Source organism: Haliotis rufescens, unplaced genomic scaffold (genome assembly GCF_023055435.1).
Source record: "Haliotis rufescens isolate VD_foot unplaced genomic scaffold, xgHalRufe1.0.p SCAF_21, whole genome shotgun sequence".
NCBI lineage: Eukaryota > Metazoa > Mollusca > Gastropoda > Lepetellida > Haliotidae > Haliotis > Haliotis rufescens.
The window spans coordinates 6,895,735-6,913,330 of record NW_025963902.1 but is presented as its reverse complement, the minus strand read 5'-3'; the positions used below and the strand labels follow the sequence as shown (position 1 = coordinate 6,913,330).

General features: G+C 42.0%; 1 protein-coding gene across 1 annotated transcript; it reads right to left on the bottom strand.

Moving 5' to 3' along the window:
• Positions 1-11,068: 11,068 nt before the first annotated feature.
• LOC124133323 (zinc finger protein 883-like) lies at positions 11,069-14,758 on the bottom strand. Its single transcript, XM_046497684.2, has 2 exons — positions 14,668-14,758; positions 11,069-12,864 (listed from the first exon to the last, which is right to left on the bottom strand). The coding sequence occupies exons 1-2, from the start codon at positions 14,709-14,711 to the stop codon at positions 11,157-11,159; spliced, it is 1,752 nt and encodes a 583-aa protein (XP_046353640.2). The 5' UTR covers positions 14,712-14,758; the 3' UTR covers positions 11,069-11,156.
• Between the last annotated feature and the right edge of the window lie 2,838 nt (positions 14,759-17,596).

Here is a 17,596-nt window from a genome sequence, read left to right as displayed (position 1 = left end):
TTGTACGTATAAATGTATTTCCTACCTCACATTTCATTCTATTTTTTTCACATTTTGAGTTTATTTTCAATGTATTTACGGCCGTTTTAACATCCAATCAACAAGACCAGACATAATGGCTTGAGCGGACCCGTTAGCTTTCTGGGGATACTGTTACTACACATTTGTGTCACACATCTCAAACTGCGATTGTGTTGTAGAAAGGTAAGCTTCATTCTTTATTATTTTCTTTCTTTCCAGAAGGTGAGGTGAGGTGAAATTGGCTTTAACGTCGCGTCCAAGATTATTGCACTTATATAGCGACGTGCATGCACGTGTGTATGTGTGTGGCTGCTTGTACTAGTCCAGACTGATGCCGATTTATAGTGCTAGCTCACTGAGATACCATGCCGCAGTTTAACATGAATACCCCACTCAGACACAGTATACTGACTCCGAGCCGACCAGTCCTTGTTTTAGCCCCTTAATGCCGAGCGCCAGACAGGGTAACAACAAGTACCATCTTTTAACGTCTTTTGGTATGACGCGGCCGGGGATCGAACCCCGGACCTTCCGATCTCTGGGCGGACGTTCTACCACTAGACCACGGAGGCGGTTTCTTTCCATAAACGATAGATACTCACTTTGTTCCTCAAGAATATCATTAGTAGTTCGTATTCCTTGAGACCTATCCGTTGTACCATAAACCTTGAGACAGTATATTAAGTTGTTAACTACTATAATTATTAAATTTTGCTCATGCTTAGAGAACATCTTGCTATTTTCAAATTATTTACTGATATGGACTTAAAGCACCCATCCAATTCTTGGATGCTGTAGGCAATCTCATCAAACTTAGATAATTACTTGAAAGATTATACCGTGGATATGTATGTGCTTTCTCAGAAACAATATGTCGAATCTATGTGCTTGAAAAAAGTGCATTTTCTTTGTCGTTACTATTTTCTCCTTATAGCATGGTTCTTTTGTATGGGCTTATTCATTTAATTAAAAAGATAACGTGCAGGGGACTTGCTGTTAACTCAACTGTGTACTTAGATGTTATAAGATGTAGGGGTTATGGGATGTTGGGGTTTGGGGAGGATACCAAATCAATAATATAGGTTAAATATACACTAGATATAAGAAGTTAAATTGTATTTGCATGTAGTAGTATAAATTTAACCGTTGGCGTCATGTATCTGTAAATACATGTAGTACACAGGAGACATTTAGTGACAGGAAACTTTGCTTTTGTGATTCCTGAATTTATTATTAAAAATTAGGTGAATGTTATTTTTAAATGATCAATATTACCCCACTAGATTTGCAGACGTCCATATACCTGGGACGAAATCAACTAGCTCAGGTATCAAGGTAGTTTTTATTCAGCATCAAGCTGAAGATTTTTAGAAACTCATTTTAAATCCAAAAACTGAATACATATGAAACATAAAATATATTTGATATGAAATTTCAAAAGTCAAAATAGTTTGCAGTTCTGATACCTCTTGTCGCCAATACAATAGAAGGTTATTATCTTCCCATTATAGTTCAACATGCCATAAACATTTGAAGATTCACACCATGTGGAAATTGTCTTAAGTGAAAACTTGGTTTGTGTAATCTACCAACAGGACGTTGGCAAAATAGGGAAAAGGGAAGTAGGGAAAATAGATTTTGTCCACTGTGTAATTATTTAACTTTCGGAGACGAATTTCATTATTTGGTTAGGTACGATCTAAAACAGCTTCTCTGTATTCCAATTAATTATGACGAATGGCCAAATATTTTAACTATATTTCGAATGTATCAACACTTAAACGTCTGCCGAGACTTTTTGACTTTCTTTCACAGACTTCATTACATCATGTTGTCAAGGTTTCTGGTACTCTGCCCTTCACCTCAAAACTTGGTTCACCTACCCCATGAAGTTTAAGGCTTAAATACACCTATTACACGTAATCAAATAAATATTATACGGGCAAGTAAGCATATTATAGATATAAAAGAAGTTACAATATATAACATTTTATGTATCTTGCCTCTATAAATCAATGTTATGCCCATCCACTTTTATGAATAGGGAACAATGTTTTTTGTGATTGCAGAAATAATTCCAAGAATCACCACTTGTCAGCAGGAAATGGCCATCATGTAATCAATCAGCTACTGAACAGAGCTTGCCCAAATACATTTACAGACCTTTATTATACCTGAAACTTTATCAGTAAGCCAACGTTAGTAATTTTCATTCAGCATCAAGTTTAAATCCAAACACTGAACACAAACGAAATTTAAAACATAATGCATATAAAGTATCAGAACTCACCGGGTTTTTTTTCTGTATATTGTTTTTAAAATTATGAATTGACTTTGTTTCATTTGCTTGATGTCTGTGACTTTTAATATCGATAACTCTAGCCTCTAATTTCATTAATGATTATCTCCCATTTTAGTTCTACATACCGTATACTTTTGAAGTCATGGGGTGTAGGTAATCCGCTGGTTCCGTGGTTCCGGATACGGCTGGGGCTGAAACTGATTTCGTGGTGGTTGCCACGGCCGAGTTATACACATAGGAACTTGTCATGGGCATTGAGGACGTTGATTCTGCCAGGACTAAATAGTATTGCTCTGTTACGATTCTGGGACGAGCTTCGCCGAGAGTGTTGCAATGTGGTTCCTCAGCGTATCGATTGCCAATTTGACTTCGGTACTCTCTGCAGATTGATTAGTTTTGGCGCGAGGTGCTTGTAAGATGAGATTCGTTTTTCGCAGTGCCGTAGTGGACCTCCATTTCTGAAAACTATGTTTTATTTTATATATTTCGACATTTAAAGCCATACCCATCTCATACAAAAATCTCTGATGCAGTTAATCTGTTCCTGTAATCTCCCTGCACTAGCTTAAGTTAAGTCATCGGAATGCAGCAACGAACCAAAAACACATCACATCCGGGAGCTTTATTTTGGTTTTGATTCCGAATTGCTTGTGTCACTGATTGTGCTGTGATCAGTAAGTTTAGTTGTTCATGTTCTCCAACATCACAGTCCGGACGTGGTTCAGTCAATCCAAGTCTTCACGTTGAAGGCATTCTTATACATCGCAAGGACACATACTCAGGTCACTGCTTATCACACACCCAGGCCCTCGAAATGAAGGCATCGCAATAGATCTTACAGGCATTCACACGGGTCCTCACTAATCATACATCCAGGTCCTCACAATGAAGGCATCGCAATAGATCTTCAGGGCATTCACACAGGTCCTCACTAATCATGCATCCAGGTCCTCACAATGAAGGCATCGCAATAGATCTTACGGGCATTCACACAGGTCCTCACTAATCATACATCCAGGTCCTCACAATGCAGGCATCGTAATAGATCTTAAGGGCATTCACACGGGTCCTCACTAATCATACATCCAGGTTTTCACAATGCAGGCATCGTAATAGATCTTAAGGGCATTCACACGGGTCCTCACTAATCATACATCCAGGTCCTCACAATGCAGGCATCGTAATAGATCTTAAGGGCATTCACACAGGTCCTCACTAATCATACATCCAGGTCCTCACAATGCAGGCATCGCAATAGATCTTACGGGCATTCACACAGGTCCTCACTAATCATACATCCAGGTCCTCACAATGCAGGCATCGTAATAGATCTTAAGGGCATTCACACGGGTCCTCACTAATCATACATCCAGGTTTTCACAATGAAGGCATCGCAATAGATCTTAAGGGCATTCACACGGGTCCTCACTAATCATACACCCAGGTCCTCACAATGAAGGCATCGTAATAGATCTTACGGACATTCACACGGGTCCTCACTAATCATACATCCAGGTCCTCACAATGCAGGCATCGTAATAGATCTTACGGACATTCACACGGGTCCTCACTAATCATACACCCAGGTCCTCACAATGAAGGCATCGTAATAGATCTTACGGACATTCACACGGGTCCTCACTAATCATACATCCAGGTCCTCACAATGCAGGCATCGTAATAGATCTTAAGGGCATTCACACGGGTCCTCACTAATCATACATCCAGGTCCTCACAATGCAGGCATCGTAATAGATCTTATGGGCATTCACACAGGCCCTCACTAATCATACACCCAGGTCCTCACAATGCAGGCATCGTAATAGATCTTAAGGGCATTCACACGGGTCCTCACTAATCATACATCCAGGTCCTCACAATGCAGGCATCGTAATAGATCTTACGGGCATTCACACAGGCCCTCACTAATCATACATCCAGGTCCTCACAATGCAGGCATCGTTATAGATCTTAAGGGCATTCACACGGGTCCTCACTAATCATACATCCAGGTCCTCACAATGCAGGCATCGTAATAGATCTTACGGACATTCACACGGGTCCTCACTAATCATACATCCAGGTCCTCACAATGCAGGCATCGTTATAGATCTTATGGGCATTCACACGGGCCCTCACTAATCATACATCCAGGTCCTCACAATGCAGGCATCGTTATAGATCTTATGGGCATTCACACGGGCCCTCACTAATCATACATCCAGGTCCTCACAATGCAGGCATCGTTATAGATCTTAAGGGCATCCACACGGGTCCTCACTAATCATACATCCAGGTCCTCACAATGCAGGCATCGTTATAGATCTTATGGGCATTCACACGGGTCCTGACTAATCATACATCCAGGTCCTCACAATGCAGGCATCGTTATAGATCTTAAGGGCATCCACACGGGTCCTCGCCAATCATACATCCAGGTTTTCACAATGAAGACATCGTAATAGATTTAAAGGGCATACACACTCGGGTCCTCTTAATGAAGGCATCGTCAAACATTTTTTAACGTTTCTGAGAACTTTCGATCTTTAAAGCTTTTTACCTAAGGAATATAAGTAAGTGATGAAGTTACTTGTGAACTAGCAGAGATTCAAATTACAAAAAAAACAAGCATGTAGCACGAGTGGAATTGGTGTTTCAGTTGTGGCCCTCACTCCGTCGCGAAACCACGAAGGATGAAAATTGTATTGTCTAACTCTTGTGTGTGTGTGTGTGTGTGTGTGTGTGTGTGTGTGTGTGTGTGTGTGTGTGTGTGTGTGTGTGTGTGTGTGTGTGTGTGTGTGTGTGTGTGTGTGTGTGTGTGTGTGTGTGTGTGTGTGTGTGTGTGTGTGTGTGTGTGTGTGTGTGTGTGTGTGTGTCCGCCTGTCTGTATATCTGTAACATTTAATGGATGAATCCTTCTGTTCAGTCAATAATGGGTGTGGGCACCCCGGTTCCTGACGCAAGATGCACATCGAGCTCCCATTGACCTCCTAAGTGCCCGTAATTTTGCATGGGGCATTGCTTGCCATTCTTGCTGAAGGAACTCGACGAGCTGTCCCAGGTTTGCCAGCACAGTATGGTTATCGCAAACACACACACACACACACACACACACACACACACACACACACACACACACACACACACACACACACACACACACACACACACACACACACACACACACACACACACACACCTCCCTTCCCGTTAACATTTTTCACAATTCTGATTTTTACGGACGAGAGGGAGATTTATTTAATTGGAGGTAATGAAAGCAAATAACTTATGACGGTATGACGGTCCGTGCATAATCGAGTCTGGTGGACTAGAAAATCCAGTGATTGATATCATGAGCACATGCATCAACAAAGTCAGCGAGCCTGACCACCCGATCCTGTTAGTCGCCTTTTACGACAAGCATAGTTGCCTTTTACGGCAAGCAGGGGCTGCTGGGAACCTAGTCTACCCTGGATCTTACGGTTCAAACTCGCATGGTCAATGACATTACATTAGTGTCGACACGGGGCCTTGCAGAAGGGGACTACTATATTGGTCCCCGTGAAGATCTCCACTATTTCGATCAGTTCGCGCTGGGTAATGGCAAGCCGGTCATGGGGCGACACCGGTATCGACCCACGGTCGGTCCCGGACCACTAGCTCATCACATGGCAATACGACAAGAACCCGTTGCGACCATAACCGAGAACGCTCCACACACGATTAGTTATGAGAAATACATATTAACTAAAATTGACCCAGCATGCATGTCAAGTCCAGAGGTCGTAGGGTTACTTCAGCAACCTATATCATCCTTGGAGAACACCACACTTACACAGACTGACACAGATGATGCATATGATACTTGGTGTGGCATGGTAAGGTGAGATGTCAGATAAACTCCTCTACAAAACTGTAACATTAACATCCGACGTGAACAGTAATAAAATGAGACGATACAAAAAGCCGTGGTGGAACGAACATTTGACTGAGTTATAGAACCATACGTGTGTTGCTGAAAATAACTGGTTAAACATAGGGTTTTAAATAAGAAATACCTTCAATCTCTATATGTAAAGAAACGTAAGCACTTCGATAGATGTGTTGGACGTTGTAAACAGCAACATGTAGATAAAGTGCAGAGGGATATCATGGAGGCCGCTAATGAAGACTGTCGTTTTTCCTGGAAAACTATAGATCGAGTTGGAGTGGGTAGTGAGCGGCGCAAGAGATTGTATTACCGGACGGTTCTGTGACTACTTATTATTTTTATGTTCTGGAAAAATGGAAGAATGGGTTTTCTAATTTATTGAGTGTAAATGACACAAGCAGTAAGTTGTTAAATGTACCAATAATAGATCCTCCACTTCTTGTATAGTTTGAGGATGACATAACAATGTCAAAGGTCAAAATGGGAAGGCCACGGAACCGGACGATATTCCTATTGAAGTGTTAAGGAACAATAGCACAATTTTGTTTCTTCAAAAACAGTTTAATATATGTCACAGTAAAGGTCAGATCCCAGAAATATGGCCTGGGAGCCTTATTAATCCTATACCGAAGTTTAACTCAGCAGACCCTGAAGAGGCCCTCTCATATGGGGGGATTAGTTTAGTTTCGGTGGTGTACAAATTGTACCGTAATGTCCTAAATAATAGGTTTGGGCTGACAATTCAAGTTTTATTGCGGAAGAACAAAATGGGTTTACAAAGGATAGGAGCACAATAGACCATTTATCATCACTGACTTCAATCGTAGAAAGTAGGTTGAAGAAAAACATTTGTAAAGCTTCGTCGACTTTAGGAAAGCTTACGATTTAGTGGACAGACGTATATTATGCTCAGACTAAGTGAAATGGGGGTAGAGGTAAAATGTGGAGAAGGATTACACTCTTTTTATGATAATGTTTCAATTTGTGTGAGAGTCAATGATTTTACGATAGGTTTTCGGTCAAATGAGGTGTCATACAAGGCTGCCTTTTGTCGCCTCTCCTATTCAACCTATTTCTAATCAACCTTGCACTTACTCTTAGGGATTTTGGTATTGGATTAATTGTGAAGGCAGAGTTCATATGCTTTTTACTACAGTAAAGTACGGTTATAACGAACTCAAAGGGACTACTAATTTTAGTTCGTTATAACCGTAGTTCGTTATAAGCATATATACAGTATAACAACAGCAAATAGTCGGGACCCAAAAGTAAGTTCGTTATATCCGTCAGTTCGTTATAAGCGTGTTCGTTATAACCGTAGTTTACTGTATATGCTGATGACGTAATTCTTTTGGCGGAAACAGACTCGGATTACTTGGAAGCTGGTGTGTGAATAATGATATGCAAATTAATGGGGATAAATCTAAGGTAATGCACTTCCGTACTCAGGCTACACCTCGATCATGTCAGGTATTCAATTGTTGCAATACTGTGTTAAAATACAGTTGATAGAAAGACATATCTCCGCCTTCTCTTGGAGGAGCATTAAGACTACAATATCACAGCCAGGGCTTTGGCTCAGTCGGCAAGTAGAGCCCTGGGTCTCTAAATTGCTACGAATAAGGCAATGGGTTGGTGGCCCCCACAATGTCTTTACAAAGTTATATAATTCGCTGGCTATGCCAGTTTTAACATATCATGACTCCATCACGTTGGCGGTACTGATGTTTAATGTCAAGGACATGATCTTCAGCCTTTTGACAAACTTCAGGAGTAATTCTTGCAAAAGAAGCATGTATAAGAGTTTTGACATCTCTCGGCTTGAAGGTTGTGTTCCTCGAGGTGTAAACCTTTTGCAGTTGGTCCAGATGAGCCCTATTGGATTGAACTCACATTATCTGATGCCGTCACTAATAGCTGGAATATTGCAGAGTGCGGCGTTAAACAATTAACAAACACAGTGTCTGACGGTTGAACGTAAGATGACGTGGCCATGATGCTCCACTAGTTTGTCTACCCTGTATAGCAGTTGGCCCAGGTGAGTTACGTCAGCTTCAGCTCACATTGTCTGACGTAAGACGGAGTGACCGTGATGCTCTACTAGTTTGTCTACCCTGTATAGCAGTTGGCCCAGATGAGTTATGTCAGATTCAGCTCACATTTTCTGGCGTAAGACGGCGTGGCCATGATGCTGTACCAGCTTGTCTACCCTGTATTGGGGGACACGGGTGGCCCAGTCGTCTAAGGCGCCGCGATTCGCTGTGCAGAGTTGCGTCCCTTGGGCACGCCAGAAACCTAGGATTGTAGGTTCGAATCCCGGTTCGCCCAAATTATGTTTCTAGGTTTGTCAGCACCATACCCGTGCTCGTGGGTTTGACCGAAGTGGTAAACGTCTGAGACCTGCATCACTTCGGACTTTCCTCCCACAATAAGCTGACATGCCGTGATATAACTGGAATATTGTTAAAAGCGGCGTTAAACCCAACTCACTCACTCACTCACTACTCTGTATTAAATGGGCGTTTTGTTCAGTCGGATCTGTTCCATAGGCTGTATCTTGGTGTGAGATGGTTTGTATGCGACACTGCAAGAAGGGAAATAACAGTGCTCATGGTTGGCGTGCCTGTACCCGGTTCACGCACGTTGTGATAACTGGCGTTATCAAGGACAATAACACTGGGGTTATTCAGATTAGTGAGAACACCTCCCCATATATTTGCACGGGTAGATCACGATCAATCGGGAAAATGCAAAATCTGGAACTACCACTTGCGGCAGCACTGTGTAAATCATCATATAAGTGAAAGATGTAATATTCTTGAGTGTTTGCCGAAATCAACTGTCTGTCTGCCTGCCAAAAATAACAAAGGCCAAATTTGGTCCAATTCAGATTGTATTCATAGGGTTAAGAGTTGGTTCACATTCAGCAAATCAAATTAGATTATACATTCAATACTTAATAACATGTAAAAACTTGCTGTTTTGAAAAAGGGCGACAATACGACAAAGTGACATTTTATCAAGATCGAACTCAGTCACAACTTTACAAATACAAACTCCGATTAAGTATATATGATATAAATATAGACATCGCAAAAACATTATTGTGAAATTCGTGAGTGACTATTGTTTAACGCCGCTCTGAAGAGTATGTCAGTCGTGTCACAGCGTGTCAACTTGAAGTGGGAGGAAGAAACATAATCAGGACAAACTGGGAACTGGTTCTGGCACGGAATACCACTCTGCACAGCGAATTCATCGATTTAAGCGATGGCTGGCTGAACAGAGGTAAATGCCGAGCCAAGTCACTTGCCCAAAGATACAACACATGTGTTTCAGTGTGGGGCAAGACCGCAGCCCTGGCAACTCTCAGGAGCCAAACAGCCGAACACGGTCAACCATCCAACGACTCCCCGTGACTAACGTCACGACGTGGGTTAACGTCGTTTTGAACAAAGTTTCAGTTATTTCACAGCAAATCACCTTGATGTGGGAAGAGTGAGTGAGTATGATTTTACGCCGCTTTTAACAATATTCCAGCAATATCACGGCGGGGGACACCAGAAATGGGCTTCACACATTGTACCCATCTCGGGAATCGAACCCGGGTCTTCGGCTTGACGAGCAAACGCTTCAACCACTGAGCTACCCGACCGCCCCTGAAGCGGGAGGAAATCCCTAAGTGGTGTATTTGTATGGTGCTGGGATTCAAACCCACTATCATAGTTTACTAGTACGCCTAGGAGGCGCAAGAACTCTGCACAGTAGATCACGCCGTCTGAAGCGACAAAGTGTTTCTTTCTTGTTGTCAAAACACGTTTGATTTATGAAAAACGACCAAGACAATAAACATGAACTAATCTTGACGATCCTGCATAGAGTAGGTTTTCAGCAACCCATGCTTGTCGTAAAAGGCGACTGTGCTATTCGTAAGAGGCGACTAACGGGATCGGGTGGTCAGGCTCGCTGTCATCGATCCCAATTCTGTGGATCGATGCTCATGATGTCAACCTCTAGATTGTCTGCGCCAGGCTCGATTATTTACAGACCGCCGTCACATAGCTTTAATATTGCTGAGTGCGGCAAAACAAAACGAACATAAACACATCCACATGATATACTAGTAGTCGGGTTCCTACAATCGACGCTGCTTTATGCAGAGTTCTCTGCTGGCTATGAAATGGTTTTGTCGCTTTATTTACACATATCAGAAGGTCTAGTTCATGGTAAGTTACCCAATGTCAAACAAACATTTGCTTTGATGTGTATATAAACAATACTCTCATCCATACCTACATAACAGATCTTTCACTTTCACAACCTTTTCCCATGTGAAGATGATCAAACATGTCGAATAATAAGAGAGCTGTTGAAAACTGCTTTGATGATAGATTAGTATACACTCTGTGAAACAATATCCTCAAAGATTATTATACTTAAATGATAATTGTTTGTACATTATATACTGAGTCTTATCTTGAGTACCCAAAAAACAGTCGTCATACTGAGAAGATGGCACACATTCTTGGTATCAAAGGCCCAAGGAGGGATTAAAAGATTAACTGACAAGACATGATTGATTTGTCATTTACCAGTTGTAATGTATACATTACACTCCAACTCATTTCATTCATTTGTTTCCGGGGGCACGGGTGGTCCAGTCTGCGATGTGCAGAGTTGCGTCCCTTGGACACGCCAGAAACCTATGATTGTGGGTTCGAATCCCGGTTCGCCCCGATTATGTTTCTAGGTTTGTCAGCACCATACCCGTGCTCGTGGGTTTCACCGAAGTGGTAAACGTCTGAGACCTTCATCACTTCGGGCTTTCCTACCACATTAAGCTGACACGCCGTGATATAACTGGAATACTGCTAAAAGCGGCGTTAAACCCAACTCACTCACTCATTTGTTTCCACCGTGAATCTTCATGTGCAACTGAAGGTAACGTGATATTGTAAATCCCTTTCCACATTCAACGCACTTCTTTGACTTGATATAACTGTGCATTTTCATGTGTTTCTTCAGATCACTTGATAGTGGAAATGCTTTCGGACACCAATTACACTGATGAGGCTTGCTTCCAGTGTGAATCATCATGTGTCTCTTCAGGACGCTTGGTAATTTAAATGTTTTCTGACACACTTCACACTGAAAAGGCCTGAGTTCACTGTGAATCGTCATGTGTGTCTGCAGTGCACCCAACTGTGTAAATGTTTTCCCACATTCAACACACTTATGAGGTTTTATTCCACTGTGAATCTTCATATGATTCAGAAGTATAGCTGACGTTATAAATCCTTTCCCACATTCAATACACTGATAAGGCTTGATTTTACTGTGAATCCTCATGTGTATCCTCATTTGATGCGAATGTGCAAATGTTTTCCCACATTCAACACACTGGTAAGGCTTGATTCCACTGTGAATCTTCATGTGTGCCTGCAGGTTAACTGAATTTGTAAATTGTTTCCCACATTCAACACACCGATAAGGATTGTTTTCACTGTGAATAATCATGTGTGACCTCAGCCTTGTCGATAATGTGAATTGTTTCCCACATTCAGCACACTGATAAGGCTTGATTCCACTGTGAATTCCCATGTGTCCCCGCAGACCAGTTGAGCCTACAAATCTTTTCCCACATTCAACACACTCATAAGGCTTGATTCCACTATGAATCCACATGTGTGACTTCAGGCCATCCAATAATGTAAATGTTTTCCCACATTCAACGCACTGATAAGGCTTGATTCCACTGTGAATCCTCATGTGTTTCTTCAGACTACCTGAGTGTCTAAATGTTTTCTCACACACAACGCACCGATAAGGTTTGTTTCCATTGTGTATCCTCATGTGTGTCTGCAGTCCACGTGGTTGTGAAAATGTTTTCTCACACACAATGCACTGATGGGGTTTGATTCCACTGTGAATCCTCAAGTGTTTCTTCAGATTAGTTGATTGTGAAAATGTTTTCTCACACACATTGCACTGATAAGGCCTGCATCCAATGTGTACCCTCATGTGTTTCCTCAGACTACCTGAAGTCGTAAATGTTTTCTCACATACAATGCACCGATATGGCTTGATCCCTCTGTGAAGCCTCATGTGTAACTGCAGGCCACGTGATTTTGTAAACGTTTTCCCACACTCATCACACTGATAAGGCTTGACCTGAGGCTGCTTTTCTGGACCATCACACTTCACTTCATTGTGCCAAAGCATGTGCCGTTTCATTTTACCGGATTGTGCAAATGTTTTCCCACATGCACTACACCTATGAGGTTGCTTTGGTGAACCACCACAATCTCTCTGTTTCTCGGCATTCCCTGTTTCGAGCGTGTCCGAAACAGATAGTTTCTTGAGATTATTCGTTTCCAATGTGACAGTAACAGATTGTTTCGTGGGATCATCTGTTTCCAATGTGTCGGTAACAGATTGTTTCTTGAGATCATCTGTTTCCAATGTGTCGGTAGCAGATTGTTTCTTGAGATCATCTGTTTCAAGAAATTCTCTCTTACAGTCTGTGATTAAACGTGTTTGAGTGACAGGGCCAGGATTCTGTGGTTGGCTTTGTACTTCCATTACTAACTTGTGGGTGTTATGGTGTTCACTGAAAATATGAAGGAGTTATCATTTTCCTGTATCGTGTTGATGCATTTTCAAAAGATGTTTCCACAAGAACACCACCAATAACAACATGATGATATGATATGAATTATGATAAAATACTTGATAAAGATACTGAGATAATGTCCCACATAGAACACACTGATAATTTATTAGCACCGTGATTTTCCATACCCAGTAGACCAAATCAGTAGCAGTAGTATAAGGCGGAATACGTCTTAGGGGCTCGAAAACACAGAACTCGAGGCTATACATTGGAACAGTGTATCCATGACCGGGTGCAGGCTAAAACGGCACCTCGGCAAATCTTCACCGATTTCTCTGGCGAAAAACGGCACCGCTTCTGGTAATTTATGCTGTAGTGCATATGCTTTATACACGGTTATTCTTTATTTATCGTTGTCAAGTATCTTTTCACAAATATCATTGCCAATCATCTCTTCTATAACGTGATCTACGCATCTTAAACAGGGCCAGGATTCTGTGGTTGGCTTTGTACTTCCATTACTAACTTGTGGGTGTTATGGTGTTCACTGAAAATATGAAGGAGTTATCATTTTCCTGTATCGTGTTGATGCATTTTCAAAAGATGTTTCCACAAGAACACCACCAATAACAACATGATGATATGATATGAACACAGAACTCGAGGCTATACATTGGAACAGTGTATCCATGACCGGGTGCAGGCTAAAACGGCACCTCGGCAAATCTTCACCGATTTCTCTGGCGAAAAACGGCACCGCTTCTGGTAATTTATGCTGTAGTGCATATGCTTTATACACGGTTATTCTTTATTTATCGTTGTCAAGTATCTTTTCACAAATATCATTGCCAATCGTCTCTTCTATAACGTGATCTACGCATCTTAAACAGGGCCAGGATTCTGTGGTTGGCTTTGTACTTCCATTACTAACTTGTGGGTGTTATGGTGTTCACTGAAAATATGAAGGAGTTATCATTTTCCTGTATCGTGTTGATGCATTTTCAAAAGATGTTTCCACAAGAACACCACCAATAACAACATGATGATATGATATGAACACAGAACTCGAGGCTATACATTGGAACAGTGTATCCATGACCGGGTGCAGGCTAAAACGGCACCTCGGCAAATCTTCACCGATTTCTCTGGCGAAAAACGGCACCGCTTCTGGTAATTTATGCTGTAGTGCATATGCTTTATACACGGTTATTCTTTATTTATCGTTGTCAAGTATCTTTTCACAAATATCATTGCCAATCGTCTCTTCTATAACGTGATCTACGCATCTTAAACAGCGAAAATGAATGTCATGTTCAGTCCGGCCAATTTCTCTATGATAGGCTACAGAAAGCCCAGTACCACAAACATAACGAGTCACTGGTCACAGTTGTGACAATGTAAACTTGTTTTGAGGCAATTAACATTTCACATTTCATATCTGTGTTTGCATGTGACCATATGAGTTTATTATAATTTGTTTCAGTAATAGGAGCCGTTTTCGCTTTAGGCGAGGTGCCGTTTTCGACGAGGTGCAGATTTAGTTTCATGGACATGGCAAGACTATCTTAATTTCTAACTGTCGGATCTCGGTCGATGCTGTCTTCGTCGAGCCCTTGCCTTGGTCTGAGTAGCACAAGCGCAGCCGACGTTGACAACCAGGTTGTTCGCCAGGAGAGAAAATTAAGAGATCGGGTCAGTGCAGTAAAGGGATACATCAGAGATACAACTCCAAAATCAGATCAAGTGATCTACCTTCGAAGTCATTCACAATGTAGTCTGTAATATGTTGCAGTTACTTACATGTGGCCTTCGTGTTCGACTTCCCGGCTTTGTGTGCTACACATACAAAGCGACAGAACACCCTGAGATCGATCACTGTGCTGGAGTGTGGTGATCCCCGCTAGGGGCGCTTGTGTAGCTATATTTAGAATAGACTGGTGCCCTGCTCGTGGCCTCAACAGAGGCAGGGGACCAGTCTGTTTTATTATAACTTGACTCCCCGATCCCGTTATACCTATTTCTCTAACGTGTTCTGCGCGTGTCCTGTTTTTTTCATGATAATATCATACAGCTACGTTTGTCAGGTCTTTGAAAGGCATTTAGAAGTGATTCACATGAAGAAGAGAATATATGGATGCCAACTTCTTTATTATGAGGAACACAACGTTTCGGAGTATATGCTTACTCCTTCATTAGGTGAATGAATGCCTTACTTACTTACTTACTTTGGAAATTTAACGTGCGCTTTCCGACTGATGCGTATTTCGCACACGGGCCCGGCCAGGCCATTTAATGTGTTTCCGAAAGGGCGAAAGTGGTGTGTGCAACCCAAGAGGGGGCTTTAGGGGTTGCTCATATAGAATTTGGGAATTTTGAGATTTGGTGAGGTGAAATGGGGTTTAACGTCGCGTCCAAGATTATTGCACTTATATAGCGACGTGCATGCACGTGTATGTGTGTGTGTGTGGCTGCTTGTACTAGTCCGGACTGATGCCGATTTATAGTGCTAGCTCACTGAGATACCATGCCGCAGGTTAACATGAATACCCCACTCAGACACATAAAACTGACTCCGAGCCGATCAGTCCTTGTTTTAGCCCCTTAATGCCGAGCGCCAGACAGGGTAACAACAAGTACAATCTTTTAACGTCTTTTTCTATGACGCGGCCGGGGATCGAACCGCGGACCTTCCGCTCTCCGGGCGGACGCTCTACCACAAGACCATGGAGGCGATCCTTGAGATTTGGAATAGATGCCGATGGGGATGGGGAGGAGAACTAAGGGAGCTGGGTATGGTGGATGTTTGTTAGTTTATGTGATTTTGATTCATGTAAGTAAAGTCGTCTGGCTCAGTTGGCGCAATTTCGTCACACAATAAAAGTTCTTATATTAAATAAATGTCACAGCTTCCACCGTCTGTCCTTTGTGATGGTGTCCGTCATTTGTAATTTAGGATTGCTGATTGACGCCCCAAGCGACATGCCACATGTCATGCATGTGAAGTCTCAGTTTCATTATGGGGGCACGGGTGGCCTAGTCGTCCAAGGCGCCGCGATTCGCTGCGCAGAGTTGCGTCCCTTGGACACGCCAGAAACCTATGATTGTGGGTTCGAATCCCGGTTCACCCCGATTATGTTTCTAGATTTGTCAGAACCATACCTGTGCTCGTGGGTTTCATCGAAGTGGTAACCGTCTGAGACCTGCATCACTTCGCATCACTTTCCTCCCACATTAAGCTGACACCCCGTGATATGACTGAAATAATGTTAAAAGCTGCCTTAAACCCAACTCACTCACTCAGCTTCATTATAGATAGATAAGCATAAATGTCAGTCACATAAAGTCAATTTATTCATGTCCTTTCAAATTAAATTGTATGATATTCATCAGCACGTACTTCTTTAAATGTATTTGTTATCATGTATAAATCTCTATGTTTGTGCTGGTATGCGAAAGAGACACGGCCGCGTTAGCGGTCGACCTGCGGGACTCGGGACCCATGATCCCTTGACCCGCGGACACTCTCTTTGTCGACGCCCGCCACACTCCGTGTAATAAAGACATGATTTACTTAAATACCTAATTGTACATTTGTTGGTGTACACTACCCAATAAGAGTTCAGAAATGAGTGTGAGAAAGTTGTAAATTATTCGGGAAGAGTTCATAGCTGTGTGTGAGAAAAAATTTTTGTCCGATAAGTATTTTGTGCTGTGTGTATAAAATATGTTGTACATTATTCAATAAGTGTTCAGCACTGTGTGTGAGGAAAAAAGAACCCCCTCCATAAGAATTCACGCAGAATAATATCATCTAATTTAAGCCAAAGGAAACGATTCTAATTTATATGTGGTAATGGAGTAGCACGTGGTTGAAGACCATGCATGCAAAGGTTTTGTTTTGTTTGTTTGTTGTTTAACGCCGCACCCAGCAATATTCCAGCTATATGACGGCGGTCTGTAAATAATCGAGTCTGGACCAGACAATCCAGTGATTAATATCATGAGCATTGATCCACGCAATTGGGATCGATGACATGCATCAACGAAGTCAGCGAGCCTGACCATCCGATCCTGTTAGTCGCCTTTTACGACAAGCATAGTCTACTTTAACGGCAAACATACACGCAAAGAATGCAACACAAATATGTGAAAAAGATAGGAATATTGAAATGGTTCTCACCTGGGAATAAGAGACCACTCTCATAAGAGTTCATGCAGAATGCATGATGAGGACGGCAGGTGAGAAAGGAAGTTTAAATAAGTGGACCAATCAGAAGAAAGGTCGCATTTGACAGGTGTCAGAGAAAATAAAGATGCTTCATCGTGATATAGAGGGGACATATCTAAAAATAATTAATTTTTTAGCACTGCGTGAGAGGAAGATGATTTATATCATCCAATAACCATTCTGTGCTGTGCGAGAAGAAGATGTTGCATATCATCCAATACGCGATCAACGTTGTGTGAGAGAATGATGTATATTATCCAATAACCATTCTGAGCTGTTTGAGAGGAAAATGTGTATATTATTCAATAAGTTTTAGCGCTGTGTGAGAGGAAGATGTGTATCATGCATTAAGCGTTCATCGCTGCGTGAGAGGAAGATGTACATGATCTAATAAGCGTTCTATGCTGTGTGAGAGGAAGATGTACATGATCTAATAAGCGTTCTATGCTGTGTGAGAGGAAGATGTTGTACATTATCCAATAAGTGTTCTATGCTGTGTGA